The sequence below is a fragment of the Triplophysa rosa genome, linkage group LG12, assembly GCF_024868665.1.
Source record: "Triplophysa rosa linkage group LG12, Trosa_1v2, whole genome shotgun sequence".
NCBI lineage: Eukaryota > Metazoa > Chordata > Actinopteri > Cypriniformes > Nemacheilidae > Triplophysa > Triplophysa rosa.
In genome coordinates this window covers 6937763-6956941 of record NC_079901.1, presented here as the reverse complement: position 1 = coordinate 6956941, position 19179 = coordinate 6937763, and the positions used below count along the sequence as shown (strand labels likewise).

The 19179-nt window shown below is 40.5% G+C and overlaps 1 protein-coding gene across 4 annotated transcripts in view; it reads right to left on the bottom strand.

Moving 5' to 3' along the window:
* The window catches only part of nectin1b (nectin cell adhesion molecule 1b), a 231608-nt gene that overhangs the window by 74202 nt on the left and 138227 nt on the right, over nt 1-19179 (bottom strand). For 3 of the 4 annotated variants that reach the window (XM_057348639.1, XM_057348642.1, XM_057348641.1), the window contains exons 6-7: nt 4220-4367; nt 55-132 (exon numbers count right to left, since the gene is read on the bottom strand). In XM_057348639.1, the coding sequence (XP_057204622.1) occupies nt 55-132; nt 4220-4367 (226 nt within the window). The remainder of the gene's footprint in view (nt 1-54; nt 133-4219; nt 4368-19179) is intronic. The other variant, XM_057348640.1, reaches the window with a different exon arrangement.

Here is a 19179-nt window from a genome sequence, read left to right as displayed (position 1 = left end):
GGGGAAAATTTAGAAACAGGGTTGACTGGGAGGGCCGTGGCCTGTACTTTCCTGGTGGGGGATTCAGGCTTCTCTGGGGCCGCAGTCCCAGCGGCCTCTGTCTTTGTCACACAGCTATCAGCCACTGCGATGCTGGGATCCAGAGAGAGAGAGAGAAAAAGAGAGAGAGAGAGATTACTGAAGCAAAGCAGCGAAGAACGACAGCAATACACGCGGAGACGAGAAACAGAGTGCCTCATTTGTTCCTAATTCATTCCTCGGAGACAGAATAAGGCTGTTTTTATTTGCTTCCTTAGCCTTGTGGATTGATTGCGAGAGACAAAGTGGGTCGAGCGCGTCTGGTCTTTAGCAGAATATTCCATTATAGGTTGGCCGAGGCGTGTTGACCCTTGACACGGATAAAAGTTGCGGCTGCGTGCGTGTCGGAGCGACATCCGAGCGCTCGGTTTCGTCGCTTATTGCAGCTGCACGGGTTGATTTACATTCGCCGGCAAACACGAGTGCTCAATTTACTGCTGGGTGGCAAATTCTGAATTCTTCGGGGAAAACAAGTTAAATTATGATCATTTGAATACCCCCTTTGTTTTCCTTCACAAATAATGACAGTCGTGGCGAAAAGCAATTACAGTTAGGCAGGGAAAATAACGCGTCCCCGGTAAACCTCAGGGGAATATGATCACCAAAAGAAAACAAACAAACAACGACAAGACCTAAACATAAAGATATTGAATTATCCTGCACCTATTGCCATAAAGAAACACAGGTCAAATACACTCACCTAAAGGATTATTAGGAACACCATACTAATACGGTGTTTGACCCCCTTTCGCCTTCAGAACTGCCTTAATTCTACGTGGCATTGATTCAACAAGGTGCTGAAAGCATTCTTTAGAAATGTTGGCCCATATTGATAGGATAGCATCTTGCAGTTGATGGAGATTTGTGGGATGCACATCCAGGGCACGAAGCTCCCGTTCCACCACATCCCAAAGATGTTCTATCGGGTTGAGATCTGGTGACTGTGGGGGCCATTCTAGTACAGTGAACTCATTGTCATGTTCAAGAAACCAATTTGAAATGATTCGAGCTTTGTGACATGGTGCATTATCCTGCTGGAAGTAGCCATTAGAGGATGGGTACATGGTGGTCATAAAGGGATGGACATGGTCAGAAACAATGCTCAGGTAGGCCGTGGCATTTAAACGATGCCCAATTGGCACTAAGGGGCCTAAAGTGTGCCAAGAAAACATCCCCCACACCATTACACCACCACCACCAGCCTGCACAGTGGTAACAAGGCATGATGGATCCATGTTCTCATTCTGTTTACGCCAAATTCTGACTCTACCATTTGAATGTCTCAACAGAAATCGAGACTCATCAGACCAGGCAACATTTTTCCAGTCTTCAACTGTCCAATTTTGGTGAGCTCGTGCAAATTGTAGCCTCTTTTTCCTATTTGTAGTGGAGATGAGTTGTACCCGGTGGGGTCTTCTGCTGTTGTAGCCCATCTGCCTCAAGGTTGTGCGTGTTGTGGCTTCACAAATGCTTTGCTGCATACCTCGGTTGTAACGAGTGGTTATTTCAGTCAAAGTTGCTCTTCTATCAGCTTGAATCAGTCGGCCCATTCTCCTCTGACCTCTAGCATCAACAAGGCATTTTCGCCCACAGGACTGCCGCATACTGGATGTTTTTCCCTTTTCACACCATTCTTTGTAAACCCTAGAAATGGTTGTGCGTGAAAATCCCAGTAACTGAGCAGATTGTGAAATACTCAGACCGGCCCGTCTGGCACCAACAACCATGCCACGCTCAAAATTGCTTAAATCACCTTTCTTTCCCATTCTGACATTCAGTTTGGAGTTCAGGAGATTGTCTTGACCAGGACCACACCCCTAAATGCATTGAAGCAACTGCCATGTGATTGGTTGATTAGATAATTGCATTAATGAGAAATTGAACAGGTGTTCCTAATAATCCTTTAGGTGAGTGTAAATGTAGAAAAGTTCTATTAGAAATTAGATCATTTTCACAAACCACCTTCAATATTAAATCACAAAGCATAGCTTTCGGTAAGCTTCAGGGCCTCTATATTAAGAAATAGTGTTTATAGATTGTATTGAAATATATGAGTCTATCAACGTACTATACAGCAGTTAATATTACAGATTTTGTTTTTTTCATGCGGGCTACTGAGTTGCTAATCATATACTGGTTAAGGTGAGACGATAATAAATATAAATGATAAATAATACTTAAATATAATAATAAAAATAAAAATCGCATGCTATATGGCAGTGGTTCTCAAATATTTTCATTGTAAGGCTCCCTCTGTGAAGAGCGCATTGCTTTGCGGCCCTCCAAATAAACACATGTAATCTAAAAAATGTAATTAAAGTTAAACATTTTCACTTATACAATGCTGGAACATCAATTATTTTGGTTGGTGGGCTTATTTTCTGATGTTTGATTGCATAAAATGTATGATAAATGTCAATACTTCATAAAATGCCACGACACCTGTGGCCCCCCTGGATCCATCTTGGGGTCCCCAGTTTGACCACCACTGCTATATGGTATGTAGTAATATGTAGTATCTTTATACTATTTACAAACAACATCTAAAGGTGTAAAATATATTTTCCTAACAATGTTTTCATTAAATATTTAAAATTCCCTAAGCCACTGCCTTTTAGCAATACTGCTATTGCCCACCAGGGGGCTGCTGCCACAGCTTGAGAGCTTTCAAATCGAAAAACACTGGCTTGTTTTTTTTCCTCAAATGAGCGTGGTCATTTCATCACAGAGGTAATTATGAACTCAGGTGGATCTTGTGCCAGATTTCACGCACCCTCGCTGTGGTTTGCCACGGCCATATTCCCATGAAGGACAGAAGCCAAGCGCTCCCTCATGCGATGGATAAATGATCCTCTCAGAAGGACAAGCCAGCGCTAACTTCAAAAAACCAAAGAGTTAAATGAGGATAAACTGTAATATGGTCCTCTGCCTGATCCAAGTGGCTCATGTGAGGTTTGAAACTGATATTAGCCCGCGTAAGTACCAACATTTCAATGTTTTTTGTACCGAAGCGCGACTACAGAAGTTGCTAATGGGCCGCGCACTACTCGGGTACGGGTCCAAGTCTCCGTATGGTTGGGAGAGAAGCCATATGTCCACAAACTCATTTCTCATGGATTAGATTTTTTTATGAAAGCAGTGACCGCATTGGAGTCCGGCCCGCTCAGTGATCTTTGCATTTTGGGACGGGTCTCAGAGGGAACTGCTTAGCTAAAGACTAGCTGCAAGGAGAAATGGATTTCCCGTGCAATATGTCATGTTAAGTTAGGTAAATAAAGTCAAACTTGAGCTACTCGGGACCACGGCAGGTCAGGGATCAGCGTTCTACAACCGCACAGATTGCTGATGGATGCACCATCTGCTTGTTTGAACTGCATTAATACTGTAATCTCATAATGTTAATTCACCCAAAACAGAGGTGCCTTTATAATGATGAGCTAAAGTCTCTCAGAAGCACCTTAAAAAAAGCAGCTTTGTTTGATGTACTGACATCATTTTCTGATTATTAGTACCTTATCAAACAATAACCCTCTCAAACATAAATACTGCCAAAACCACATGTTTTCAACAGGGGCCAAATGTCTCATCCTTTCAAACCTCCCATTCCTAAACTTGGAGAGGTGTGCGACTGTCGAGTGTTCTGTTTATCTGGCACGCTCGGGATTTGACAGGCTCTGGTGCTAATGTGACGTGCCTCCTGCAATCAGCCCTGATTGAAACACCTGTCTCTCAAAACTCCGAAATGGACAAATGAGGTCTACATAGCAATCAGAAAGCCTCTTTAACAAATAGGTAACATGCTCTTAAGCAATCAAGTGTATCCGCTAACAACAAAATGAGAGATGGATTCATAAATGCTGTTCCCTGGTTATTTTAAATGTGATGACCTCAAGTATTGAAGGTTGTTTGTTCATTCAGGTACCCAGTGTCCTGCGAGGATGCTACATGGAGTAATAATCCTAAAGTAGTCACAAGTTGCGATCTCCAAAATGTTGAGCGTACATGTCTGTAGGGTCACTAGCATTCCCCACAAGGCTTCCTTGGTCAAGCAGCTTCAGAAAGCCTCACCGGCTAGACATTGTTGGACCAGTATACTAGTTTTTCCAGCAGGGCTGTTCTGCATAGATACCGATGTACTTACAGGTCGTTGTCCGTCTCCGTCCGAGGTTTCTGTCCTCTTCTGTAGATCATACAGATTGTGGCCACCACTCCTACGATCAGACCGGCCACCACCACGACTCCCATGATGCCGAAAATACCTCCGGGAGGGCCCTGCGCCATCGGTTTTTCTGCAGAAGAGAAAGAGAGAGAATAAGGAATTGACTAAATTAGGTCTCGACTCTCTCATCACAAAAGAACGCCAGTAGGATTAAACATTCAAAGACTTTGGAGAGCAAATATTCAAGACGTTCCAGGTTGGCACGAAACCAGACGGCAACCAACAATGAAAACATCCCTGTGTTTATATTGCTGCATGCCGGTAGGTTCACCTAGCGTGGAGAAAACGCAGCATGAGATCAAACGTAGTTTACTTGTTTGTTTATACATGTAGCCGAGTTAAAGAAATAAACCGTTTTAAACAGTTTTAACGCAGCCACATCTAAATTAAGATATTAGGAACAGACAACACAGTCGAAAGAGCATACCAAGCAATATTTGGTCCAAACTGGAGTTCAGTCCCCCCTGTGCCCCCCACCTAAAGGTGTCTTTTCACAATGTAATATTCGTCATTATTAAAGGGATAGTTCACCCAAAAATGACAATTCTGTCATAATTTACTCACCCTCTTGTCATTTCAAACCTGTATGGCTTTCTTTCTACCGCAGAACACAAAAGAAGATATTTTTGAAGAATGTTGATAACCGAACAGTGGTGGCAGCCATTCACCTCTATTGTATGGACCTAGTTTTCAAAATATCTTCTTTTGTGTCCTGCGGTAGAAAGAAAGCCATGCAGGTTTGTCATGACAAGAGGGTGAGTAAATGATGACAGAATTTACATTTTTGGGCGCGCTATCACTTTAAATGTATCCATAGACCATTGTAGTTATTCGCTTGTGCACATGTTTGGAAAAGCACTTTCCAACCAGCCACACGAACCAAACTCTAACATTAAACAGATTAAAAGCTCTACATAAAAAGATCATTATTCTTTCATGTGACTGGCTAACACAGATAACTGTGCTAACATGCTTAATAATGTTATTATTTAGCACTTCCCAACACAACATTGGCACACACAGAGGCCACACTCTCAACACCGTTGAGACAGATAAATATATGTGTGAATTTAAGGTGAGAAGATGAAGAGGTTTCTTCTGTAATCCTTGCATCAGGGCTGAAATCGGTCTGAAATTCCCTTTGTGTTTCAATGCGGACTAAAAAATCAAAAGCCAGACTGCAGGGCAGGGGTCTCCACAGGTTGATATCATTATAGCTTCCTGCTAGATGGGGAAGTCAGCCTTTACCTTAGTAACCCAGAGGGTTGTTTGAGTAACGCAGTCAAGCGAGCATTTAAATATTATATAAGAGCTGCTAGAAGAATCATTTTGTTTATGAATGATTATTTTTAGCATGTGGCCTCGGTAGACGTATGCTCTGCATGAAAAGGCTGCAATTCAAACCGTAATATTTGTCCCAAAACGCCAACAAAAACAATCAGACATAATTTGTTCCAGCAAAGACACATTTACACATGTAACCCAACTAAGCCAATGGAATTTTTTTCGTTGGCAGCATGTTGGGGCAATTCTCTTACGAAGAGCGCGGCAGCTGTTGCTAACTTTATGATTGGACTCCAGTTTGTGTCAAAAACAGTCAATGTTGGCAGAGAACGTCAGCCGATTCCTCTCTCACGGGCGTCTCGTAAAATCAGTGCAGTGTAACTGATGCCCAGCAGGGGGTGAGAGCGTGCGCTGGGGTGCCATATGTACTTTATCACTAAATACAGCAGATGACAGAATTATTAGAAACAGGAGCTGGGCTAAGAAACGTACGATGTTCAATATAATAAAGGCAAATAGAAAAGCTCTTTGTGGTTTGGATGCCATTTCTAATGCTGGTGTCATAAATAACGTTTAACTCTTCTGTTTAATGATATCCTGGCTTGTTTTTGTAATAAATTTGCCACGCAATTGTTCCGCCGGGGGGGTCTAGAAGATTCTGTTGCCTGCTGTAAAACATATGCTGTCAGTGCTGAATTTGATCGATTTGCATGTTAGATTGATACATTTAGTGAAGTGGTGCTTTTAAGGTCATAAAATAAGAAGCACATGAGAAATGATGAGGTTTCAAAGCGTAGTTGATCTTTTAAAGCTCAGAAGCTTATCATACAAGAGACAGCTTCATCATTAAAGGGATACTTCAGCAAAATATGACAATCGTGTCATCATTTACTCACCTTCGAGTTGTTCCAAATCTGTATAAATTTCTTTGTTCTGATGAACACAGAGAACGCTATTTGGAAGAATGCTTATAACCAAACAGATTTTGCCCTCCATTGACTCCCATAGCAGGAAAAATTACTTGTTTTTTTTTTTGTTCTGTTGAACACAAGATAAGACATTTTGAAGAATGTAGTACAGCAAACTTTTTTTTGTGGCACTTTTGACAACCATTGTATTATCGCCTACTATGGTAATCAATGGGGGGCAAAATCTGTTTGGTTATAAGCATTCTTCCAAATATCTTTCTCTGTGTTCATGAGAACAAAGACATTTATACAGATCTCGAAGGTGAGTAAATGATGACAGAATTTTTGGGTGAAGTATCCCTTTAATGTCGCTTGTAGACCAAAATTACTTTTTTGAAACAAAGAAACATCTAAGAAACAGGAGAATGTCATCTCTGGGGGCGGAGCCAAGAAACACATTTGAATCTAATATGATGTGTCTAGAAATTGCTTCTCAACAAGTAATAGCATAAAAAGAAAAATATGATTATTAATATATAAGTTAGATATTTGCCTTAAAATATGTCATATAAATTGTATGACTGCAGGAATGTATGTCAAATCCAAACCCTAATTCTTATTCCTTGGCTGATCCAAGCTCATAAATCCAACTGTATAGTTTCATTCTACAGCCAAAATAATAGTAATAATAAAGTGTGTGCATTTTCGCTCATAGACGAATAGTGCGAAGCCAGGCAGAATGCACAATAATGCATTCTCATGAATGTTTCACTAGTTCTCCATCAAACATCAAGGCACGGCGTCTGAGAGTGAGAGAGATCCACAGCCACACAATTGAATGGGAGAGCAGCATTAGGATTCAATCCTCAAACGCTCTGCCAGCCTCAATAAGGCAAACCTGGGGCTGAATCAATGGCTGCTGCTCGAGTGCAGGGAGAATCTCTAAACACTTTTAAGACTCCGTCGAGTCAGACTCCTATCTATAGGCCCCATGATGTCTTCATTATTATCTGACCGTGACTGTCTCCACTGACAGGACGAAGATTCTGTCCCAAGGGTGTTTTTCTTCCCCCGACAGCCTTTGTCCGCATGGCTGACTCTCTCTAGAGCACAAAAACGGACAACCACTTCACATAACGCCGTACAATGGCAGCGCGAGCCCCTGCATCTCTGTTAGCCGCCCCCCTTACGAACACGCTTTGTGCCTGGTGCTCGCCGTGGACTGTGTAAGCAATTACGTGTCACTTTAGGGTCCGCTGCTTTTGGGACCCGCGCTGACCTCTGTCGCTGTTGTCGGAAATCTTCAAATTGAGGGAAGAATGCAGGCTGCTCTCCAGTGTACAAGATATGTTAGGTAAAGAATTATGTAACAATTATTTTAACATGAGAAGTAAAAAAATAATTACTGTTTCCACATGTAATACCAAAGAACAAATAATAATAAAATAATAAAAAACAATGATCAGTTTTTTAATACAAAACCATACATCGCCTATATTATAAAATCCTTACAATACCTGTATTATAATAATGATTTTTTTATCTGTCGAGCATGATTTTGCATGAAATGTCCGTTTGACCTCATTTGGCACATAATGTAAAGTAAAGTAATGTAAAGTAACCTGCAATTTTCTATTTCAGACAGAGGTGTTGATAGAGAGGCAACAATGACAGATTGCATCTTAAATGGAAGAATACAGGGGTTGGACAATCTTTACTGATTTCACATTCCACCAGTAAGAGCAGAGTGTGAAGGTTAAATTAGCAAAGCAATAGCACGGCTGCATGTAAAATAATGCAAAGCACACCACACAATGGGAGACATGTCAGGGGACGAATTGTTGGTGACCAGGACAGCAAGTCTTTTTGGTGTATCGAGAGCCACGGTATCCATTTTACATTTACATATATGCATTTGGCAGACGCTTTTATCCGAAGCGACTTACATTGCATTGTACTATACATTTGTTTCTAATTATGTGCAATCCCTAAGTTCGAACCCATGACCCACTGAGCCACAGGAAAGCGAGGGTAATGTATCCAGGGTAATGTCAACATACCAGCATGAAGGATGAGTCACATCCAACAGAAGTAACTGTCGACACAAAAGGAAGCTGTCTAAAAGGGATGTCCGGGTGATAATTGTCTCCAAAAAACATAAAAGCACAGCTGCCCAACTTACTGCAGGATTAAATGTGCATCTCAACTCTCCTGTTTTCAATAAACTGTTCGTCTGGAGCTCCACGGGGTCAAAATACACGGCCGGGCTGCTATAGCCAAACCTTTGGTCACGTGTGCCAATGCCAAATGTCGTTTCAGTGGTGCCAGTAGCGGAAATCTTGGACTTTTGACCATGTAAAAGATGTATTGTTCTCTGATGAGCTCACCTTTACTGTCTTTCCCACATCTGGGAGAGTTAGGTTGTGGAGAATCCCCAAAGAAGCTCACCACCCGGACTGATGCATAAGCATAGGGGTGGATCAGTGATGGTTTGTGCTAAATGCTTGTGGTAGATGGGCACATCACTGCCAAGGACTACCGAACCATTCTGGAGGACCATGTGTGTTCCCAATGGTTTAAACATTGTACCCTGAAGGTGGTGCCGTGTATCAGGATGATAATGGTTCGATGTGAAAAAATGAAAAAATCAGTTCCGAAGCTCCTCCCTTAGTTGCACCACTAAACCTAACGTCACTGACTCTAAAACCAGTCATATTAAAACGTACAAATCATTCATACGAATACGAATTCCTGTGAGATTGTATCAAATTGACAAAACTTTTAAACTTGAGTGATGGTTTAATTTAGTTTATGCTAACTTATAATTTGCAAACCTGTTACCCATTCTAGCGTAATGTCCTTTTTTAATGCTCAGCTTTGACATTTATAACAGTTATTAATACAAAAAAAAAGTTTTTTAAACTGACATGTCACATTTTTTTAGTTGCAAACCTAAGAAATATGAATGAACAGAAAATGAAATGACTCTCTGAGGTTGACAATAAACACTTTCTGAATGTTAAACGGAAACTCTGTTTGCTTTCCTAAATTCTTCATTATACAATTTTTTTCCTATGGTAGTCAATGATGTCCCAGGAATGTCAGTTGTTAACATTCGTCCAAATATCTTTCTTTGTGTTCAACAGAACAAAGACATTTATACAGGTTTGGAACAACTTGAGGGTGAGTGAATGATGACAGAATTTTCATTTTTGGATGGAGCATCCCTATAAGCACCACCTTTCACACCGACCATTTGTTTTAAAAGGAAAAAAGACGTTTCTCAATTTTCTACTCTATTTGTGATAAGTGGCAGTTTATTTTACAATCTGCAGATACTTTAAAGGTGACATATTGTGTTAAGGGGCAGGAAAGACGAGAAAAACGTGTTACAATCAGGAGCGAAGGGTTGCATGTTAGGGAGATAGGCAGAAGGGGCTTCCTGCTGCGAGTTTTATTCCTAAAAATGTAGTTGCCCTTTGGGCCTGTTTTCCATTGCCTTAATGGAGTGGCTAGACAAACTGTTGTGTTATATAACACAAACACAAAAAGACGACAAAAGAAGGGTTGAACTGCAATTTTACTGTTATGGAACTTCAAATGAATGCACTACGCATAACAGGATTGTGGGAATGTCTCACCATCTGCTAACCGAATTGATAAAATATATTTTCTAGACACAGAACATGCTTTTGCATTTCGTTTTCCATGACTCTTGAAGTGTGACTTTGACCATGACACATAAGCAGATTAGATGTCGATTAAAAACGAACATTTTGACATTTCGTGCAACTATCTTGTCTGTTTTTTTCCACTAGAAAACTAGATGAAGAAAATAATATTTACAGTAATACTAACACACTTTCGTCCCCACAAGAAATACAGTTATCTCTCTGTCTTATCTGTCTCTCGAAGGAGAATAACAGATCAAATCACTGAAATCCAATCTTGTCGAAAGTTGTGCTGCTATGGTCCAGAGGGCTGGAATAACTCTGTCACTATGGCGAGAGATGGAGCAAAGCTTTGTTAAAGCGTTTCTTATTAATCACCTTCTTCGAGACCTACATCCATGAGGGATGGAAAAAATCGATCCCCTTCTCAAAATGTATAGCTAAGCACACAGCGGGAAATTCAATTAGCTTGTGCAGGACGCTGTTACGGTAGCAAAGCCACGCGTGCTGGAGGATTCAATTATACTTGAGAAAGCATCGCTGTTGGAAGGAACGATATGTCAAAACACTTTTTTCCCCAGTCAACCTCTTTCCATTGAACTTAAGGTATGATCTCCTCTTTGAATAAATTGCAGTGCCAGAGATTACAGAACACCTGTGAGTCTGGTCCGGCAACGTTTTAGTAGCTGGGTGCAAATTTTGCAATGGAACGTATTCGGATTGGGTTTAAAGATTGTCATGGAAAGATGGAAAACCTGGACTGGAATATGTAATGCATTAAGGGGAAAGGAGATATTGCTGTCACTCTGATTCGCTCCTCAGGCTACATGACTTAAAAGGGTGGTGCAACGGTGTGTCATGCATTCTGACTTCTTTACAATGTTAAACGTGCTGTCTTCTCATGATTAACATGGTCAACTTGTCAAAAAACGAGTTGGGCGTATTACGTAGTATTTCTCGTAGTATTTCTGTACGTAGCGATCGTACAGGTTCGTACAAAACTGTTTCATAACAATTTTTCTTAGTCCCTTATTGGACAATTCTCTCGGAAAAGCACACGGCACGCCCACGTGGCAGCAAAGAGAGCAGGAGAAGGAGCATGCACAGACGTCACTTTCACTTGTGTGCAGGAGAGAGAGAGAGCATACATTCGCAAAGTTCAGGTATTTGGGTGATGAATGTTATATAAACGGTGGATATAACGCTGGATTTGGAGATCGTTTGAAACTGATATATGGAGCCGTCCCAGCGCTAAAAGATGCCGGACAGGAACCGCATGCGGTGAGAGAAACTGATGTCTGTGTTTTGTTGGCAATGGGTGCGCACGTGCTTTAGTTCAGCCTACCACTCCACCCCGCACGCGCCGTATGCTTTCGGAAATAATCGAACAGCTGTATCTATCTTTTATAAATGTGATCAACCTAAATACTCTTCGAAGATACGAAGTATGCAATACTACTCTATAGGTACTCAAGATTAACATGAGACTGGCAGAAACCGCGTGTGTTAGGGCCACTTTAACTCTTACTTATAAACCCATAACTTGACTCTTCAGTCTGATACGTCCAGTTCAGTTCATGGATCTCTGATGTAAATCAGGTGTGTTATTAAATAAGGAAGACTTACAAAACATGAAGTTGCATTGGGTCACCAAGACTAAGAACCACTGCTTTAAGGGCAAGCCCGAGAGACTCAATATTATTCTTCTGCTGTGTGGTAAGGGCCATTGAATTATGTTGGACCTAAATAATGGCCCATCAGTCCAGCTGCATTACAGACAACGGTCTCTTTTCCGCCGTAAGAGCAACAGACCTGCCTAGAGCGGTGATCAATAGGTTTGTGATGCACTATAAACTTTCAACAGGCGGTCAGGCTGGCAGGCCAGTGGCGCGTTCTCTCACCCGTCTCCAAAGCATGACAGCCTGTTTGTGGATCATAAAAGAAGAATTACAGGGCCGGTGTGTGAAAGCTTTGCTGCTGTGATCGGTTCGGTTAAGGGTCCTCAGTGAGCAAACTAATTGTAGATTCTATTTGTTGTGACATTTGTGGCCATGAGACAACAATAGAAAGTCCATTTGAGGGAGCTGGCAGGCGAGTTACCGCGAGAGAGAGCTGATGAACTTTTACGACATTTCAGGGAAAACACTTCAGATTCCCTCACTTCTTACAGTTCAAATAAAACTTTTATGGCTCGATGTGAATAGGTATTGTTTTGTTTTAAGACCAAGACAAAACTCTCAGCCTGTGCTTTTCAAGTCAAATTGAAGCTTTCAAAAGGTTCATCAAAAATAAAGCTAAAGAATTAATGTAGCTAAATGTTTGTTTTTCTCATTTTTGTATTTATATATAAAAAACCTGGCAACTTCTGTGCCGTCTCGAAGTGAGAAAAATTGTCATTGATTTTCAATGAGAGCAGAAAGTCCACCCACATATAGACCTGTGGCATCGCTGTCAACAAAGTGATGTGTCTGGCCCTCCTGGATATGACCTTGATGATTAGTGATGCAGTCTGCTCCTGGGTGGCAGACACCTCCATCACATGTCAAAGCTGCTAATGTAGCCCTCTGAGAGCATCCCTGGCAACCTCTAATCTCTGCTCACTCTTTCATGTAAGGTCTCTTTACTAACATTACATTTTTTTGTTTATATTTTATAAAAATGTTTTGCTTGTTTTGTTAAATGCAGAGTGTGTTGGTTACCTTTTTGTGACCCTGGACCACAAAACCATGCTTATGGGTCAATCTTCTGAAATTGAGATGTATACATCATCTGAAAGCTGAATAAATAAGCTTTCATTGATGATAGGAGAATATTTGGCCGAGAGACAGCTATCTGAAATTATGTAATCTGAGGGTGCAAAAAATCACAATATTGGGAAAACTGCCCTTAAAGTTGTCCGTCAGAGGCGCTGTAGCAGGCCATTGCTAAGAAGAAATAAGTTTGTTTTAACGCTGTCTATTGGCTTACCGCTGTAATGACGTTGTGCAAAATAGATGAACCTGAAGGCAGAAATTCTAAGCTTTACGTTGATTCCAAACTAGAGTGGGTGATTCTCAAAGAGCGGGCAGCAGCGAGTGAAGTTTGTAGGCGTGTTTCCGGCTATTTTTGTTTGCAATTTTGTGCGATTCTGCTTTCTAGAAGATACCCAAGTCATACAGTTTTTAGAAAAAGTTCAAGGTAACCAGTTTTTGGATCATGATACTGCCATGTTTTGGGAAATGTATTGTCTGGCTTTGTATTATCAACGTACTCTTTCAAGTACCTTGGATTACTAAAATGTGATATATGAACATGGTAATCATTATTTGGAACACTGTAAACTCTATAAACCTCTTGTAAATCATGCAAACATCACTTAAACATTTTTTTTTTTGAGTTTTTTTTTTAATCTTAATTCTAACCTACAAAATTAACATTGTAGAACAAAATAAAAAATAATAATAACTTGCAAAATCCAAGTAAAAAATAATCAGTACAAATATCTGTGAGGAACACCAATAAACACATTTTGTGTGTTGTCCTTAACTGAACATTAAAGTAAGTTAACTTAAAGCGACAACGAGCAACTTTTTGACCTTAAAATAATGTCTCTAAAATTATTTAAGTGGTAGGTCAACTTTTAACTGGACGAATTTTACTGCCGTTGCTACCTAAGCAGCCTCCTATCGGCTGAAATTGCACTTCGGGCTGGTAAAAGCCCCGCCTATCCCCTGCTTTACGGCATACGTCACATTTTACTCGTAGCCTGGGAGAAGTTAGCCAACAGCAGAGCTAAGAGTAAGACGAAACGAACCAAAACATCACCATGGCAGAACCAGCCAAAAAAACCAAAGAGGGTTTTGTCGGAGGAAGCAAAGAAAAGAAAGCGAGAGAGTGATCGGACACGAGGCCGGTCACGAATCAATATCGGACGGGCTTACACTCGGTGGCGTGAGCAGCAAGAGGCAACAGGTTGCAAAACGGATGGAGACCTAGCGGTCCGGCTCCTGGATTTGTAAGTGTTATTTGTACCTTTTTTGTTACTGTCCTGTACTTTTGAACGTATTTGTTATTAGTCTGTGTCATTGGCGCACCACCGGTTCACACTAGCTGAGAGATAATATAGAGATAAATAGCAGGGCAATGTTGGCTTGCTCAGCGGGAGACTGCATTTATTCATTTAATTATTTATTAGATATTATTTATTAGAATGATCTTGCTTGGTCTAAACACCATGCACTGTGCTGTGTTTTACCTTTCTGTTTTTTTCTTATTTTCTCCTTTAAAGCTGCTTTGGAACAATGCACATTGTGAAAAGCGCTATATAAATAAAATTGAATTGAAATGAAATGAAATGAAATAATATATGGTTGCCGGTGTCTATAGCTAGCATGTTGTCGTGTCTCGTCATGAATGTGTGTAGTGCTTGTGTAGTGCTTGTGAGTAGGCTAATGTTGTCGTTATATACTATATACATATAGTATATACATTCTATGCGCTGTTTTCATAGCGTATCTGTGTCAGCTGCCAGCAGGAAATCTTTGCGACAGTTTTTACGACACTGTAAACAGACAATTCTGCTTATCGACCACGTGGGGCAACAGTGAGCAGAAGTTGCTCGTTGTCGCTTTAACAATTTAAGTGCAGTCTACATGCATGAGCTTAAATGTTTTTGGGACAATGCATTACTCAGTTAAATTAAAGGAGTTTAGTCCATCAAATGAGTACTGTCAACTTATTAAGAATTGATGTAATATTTTGAGTCACTAGTACTTATTTATACCTAATGAACAACTTAACAGATTTCATTATGTGTTGACAACTAAAAATCAACATGTTGACCATTAATTATATTATAAAGTGCATACGCTTCATCTCTCGCCTCAAATGTGAACTCTAATAGATTTTCTATTTAATGTGGTAATATCAGTTTATCAATTTTTGACAATGGTAATTTCATGCACATATGAGAATGTTAATATGTATATATATATTTAAATATAGTAATCCCACCGTACCATATTGAAAGTATCATGCTATTCCCAAACATATGCATTATACAAATACTTAACCAAACATTCCATTTAAATATTTCAATACCCGGCTTTAATGCACAGAACACAGTGTGCCAGACATGGGCGTGAGATTCTAGACATTGCAGGGCATATCTGTCTCTCGCACGGCAGATGTGAACTCATGTTCTGTCTTTTATGTCACGCTGAGCAGAATCAGATTTCTCTGTTGTTGGATAAAGAGAGTCAGGCTGGTATAGTAATGCATGATGGTCACGGCGGCCTTTCTCTCTCCCCTGATCTACAGATACAAGAGCTGGCCGCAGTTCTCCTAGGGGGGCAGGAACAAGGCCGTGCAGATTTGCATTGCTTCATTATTTAAACATTCGGTGTATTAATCCTGCCCTCTTTGTCAAAGCCACCACAGTATGAAGAATCTGTGACTAGTTAGAAATGACATCTCCACACATTGGCCATGTGACCTCTTTCAAGTTGATTAGTGCAGATTCCATATTGCTTGTCATAAACAATATTTCCTGTTTGGTAATATCGCCGTGAATGAAGCGTGATGAGATAATCATGGGCAACCACATTTTCCTTTGGACCTTTAATGGAAAACATATTACCTTTGTGCCAGAACCTACAGTAGTGAGCTCTATACTGCCTACATAAGGCGACAACCTACAATGAACAGATATGGCACCTCAGAGGGGTATCTTAGACACAGCATACCAGCTACAACAAAATGCTGTCAGATAAACGAAGCAGAACTGTTGTACGTCCAATACCACGTGTCAGATTGTGTTACGAATGAGCATTGCAAACACGCATACATCTGAAATTAGCAGGCGCAGTGTCGTGACTGCACATGTCACGCACAGCATGCGCCTTTGGTGTGAAAATGAGACGGAAAGGCATTGGGAACAGGCATTTCATGTGCAGTGTGAAGACCTTAACCTACAGCTGGGTATTTTCCAGCTTGAGTCTTTAAAGGTTCAAAGTGGCAAGACTCCACTGTGGCGTGTTAGTCACACATTGAGGTATGAGAGACCCTGAAATCAGCTTGGCCCACCTGGACCAGATCTCTTCCAGCAGGATAACAGTCTATCACCATGACTGGCATGCTGGCTGGTCTAAAATGGAAGAGGTTCATCTAGCGGCTGAACTCTTTCTCCCTGAAATACATTCCCATTCAAATTTGTATCATTTCTGGCACTAAAATATGTATGATATTATTATATGAGTAGTATCAATAATCACAGTTTATAATCACATACGAGACACCCCTAGTATGTGTGTATGCAAATCTGGATTTTCATGGAAATAAAGCACAAACCCATAACGTATACATAATGATTTATTCCCTTGTTTTTGAAATGATCTTTATGCAATGAGAATTTATAGTATAATGAAAAATGGGCGTTTTCAGGAAAGAGCAAGGTGGTTGGAGGGGAAGGCTTGAAAAATCAACAAATAAAAGGTCATTTCATATCCAATCAAGTTTTTGATATTTGGACTAACATGAACAATCACCAAGGGGCAAAAACAACAGAAACATTATTAGTAATGTTCTATAATCACACGGAAACCCAATAATATGTTGTATCTGCCCTCACAGATGTGATTTAAAAGGTAAATTTAGAATTAAAAAAGGTACCATGTCTCTCTCCTATTGATACCTCATCAGCTTACAGGATGCAGCTTAAACTGTCTAAACACACTCAATCTCATCTTCATTAATGCCGTGCACATCAGACAAAACAGATTTTAATGAGCTTTTAATAGTGTGCCATGCACATCTCCAGTGAAAAACAGAGCTTCTGAAAGAATTCATGCCGGGTTGAATTGTTTTCCAGCGGATGAACCTGGTGCTCCACTGCTAACCGCAGACCTTTGAAAATGGCTTCTCCATACCACCCTTCAGAACCCTTGGGCACCTTTCAAGTGGACAGATTGCAGTAACTTTGTTTAGTAACTTAGTCATGCCATCATGGCAATGAAAAGAGAACGCGGCTGCCAATGTTAGCCACCTGTTCCAAAATCTACAGTGATGGGTATGTTATTACAACCTCACACTGCTGGTGCCAAGACACTGGGATCTTCATGAAAAACAAAACAGCGAAAGGAAGAAGAATAAAAAAAGCATGGGTGAGGAAAAGTGTAGCTGTAAAGACGATCTGCAAGCAATTTATGCCGAGTACCATTGCTCCTTTTTTATTTCCCTTGTTTTTTTTCCATGTGGGCCAAATACCACAGGCCTCAATAAAGAAACAGAAATGTGGTTTAATGAAGTTCGTAAATCTGTGTTATTCGCTGCCAACTTCGAGCGCCACTTAGTGCGTCTGCTGATCCTTCGCCTCCTCTTTTGCCCAGCTCCCGCCCACCCCAGGCTAAATCTACACTCTCATTAAAGTTACACGTTTTTAAGCCTGTCTCCCTCGCAACCACAAGATCTTGATGTCATCTTCTTTTCCGTTGCCGATTTCCCACTAGTGTTCCATGGAGTGAAGCAGTTCGCCTCATCCTGCCCCTCATCTGCCATACGACCCATTCTGTCTCGGCCCGACGCACGGCCTTCTGGGAAAGCCGTTCTGATTGTTTCTGCTAGTTATTCTTCACCACACTGCAGAGGGCAACACTTCATTAAGGACAAATTGCTAACACCTGGTATGTGTTTATTAGGATAAAATCCGGCACATTATTGGCTTCTGAATCCTCCGGTAAGAGGCAGAAACCCTTGGAGCCATTCTGCCTCTTTGTGCACCATAAACAAATAAAACCCAATAAAACAACACCCAGCTGCTATACCTTGTTACAAGACGGCGGGGCTTCTAATAACTGCGGAAATGTTTCTTTTACAAGCTTTCTAATGCGAAGGCATTCATTTTGTTCCAGTCCCTCACCCTACAGTACAATAGACCGAAGATAGGAAAACAAGGTTAAGACAGCACTTTCTGCTCACAAAAGTAACACTTGTAATTAAAATTGAAGAGATCAGATGCAAAACACTCTAAATCCATCAGACAACTTTTCGTTTGAATTAGCATTTTTATTAGGCTCCTACAATGAACTCCAACCTCTTTCATTGTAATTTAGTATCCGTTAGTTTTTTTCTTATTATTTTTTATTTTATTTCGCTATTGTATCTATGGAAGCCCATAGAACCACAAGACAGCCCAAAAGACAGCGCCACCTAGTTGTAAAAAGTTATAAGCAACTTTATTGTGCTTCCAGTACTTTTACCTATGATTTTATATCTGATTTTCAAAAACTCAGACATGGCCACATATTTTTCCCTTTGTGCCCTATAGCTTGACCCTATAATTGCTGCTTGCAGCTATAATTGTAATTGAAGCTCTTCTTTACACAAATGCTAATGACAGTGATGGATAAGTAGGTGAAGAAGTAGAATTAGCCTGACCACTACATTGGGAGCACAAGAGCAAAAATAGACAGTCTATTGTCTACTGTCCGTGTCAGTGCAGTGTGGTCAGCAGGAGAGCTCTGCCTACAGGTTAACGTCCCTCAAATATAATAGATCATTAAAATACCACAAACCAGGCAACCCAAGACTTTCCAACACACTGGATCCAGTTAACTAGCTCAAAATGAATGTATCATCCAAACCACAGCCTCATGTCACAGATAGGAATACCAAGAATAAAGAAAGAGGTTGTGCTTATTCTAGAATTCATTTTGAGCATTTGACTAAACCACAGAGACCTGTGTGCCTCACCTGTGGTCTTGCAGTCTTATTGAAGATGTGAGATGTAGTGTCCAAATAATGGGAAATAATATTGCAAATAAAATGACAAATTGTGAGATGAAAAGCCACTAATACAAGTAGTAAAATTGATAAATGCAGCATGCGTGTATTAAATTGCAAAGGAGACATTATGACCAGTATACAATATAAACTGCTATAAAAACAAAACTGCTATTGTTTTTTGAAAACACTCTTAGCATTTATTCAAGCTATATATTTCATCAGTATATGTGTTCCCTGGGAATCGAACCCATAACCCTGG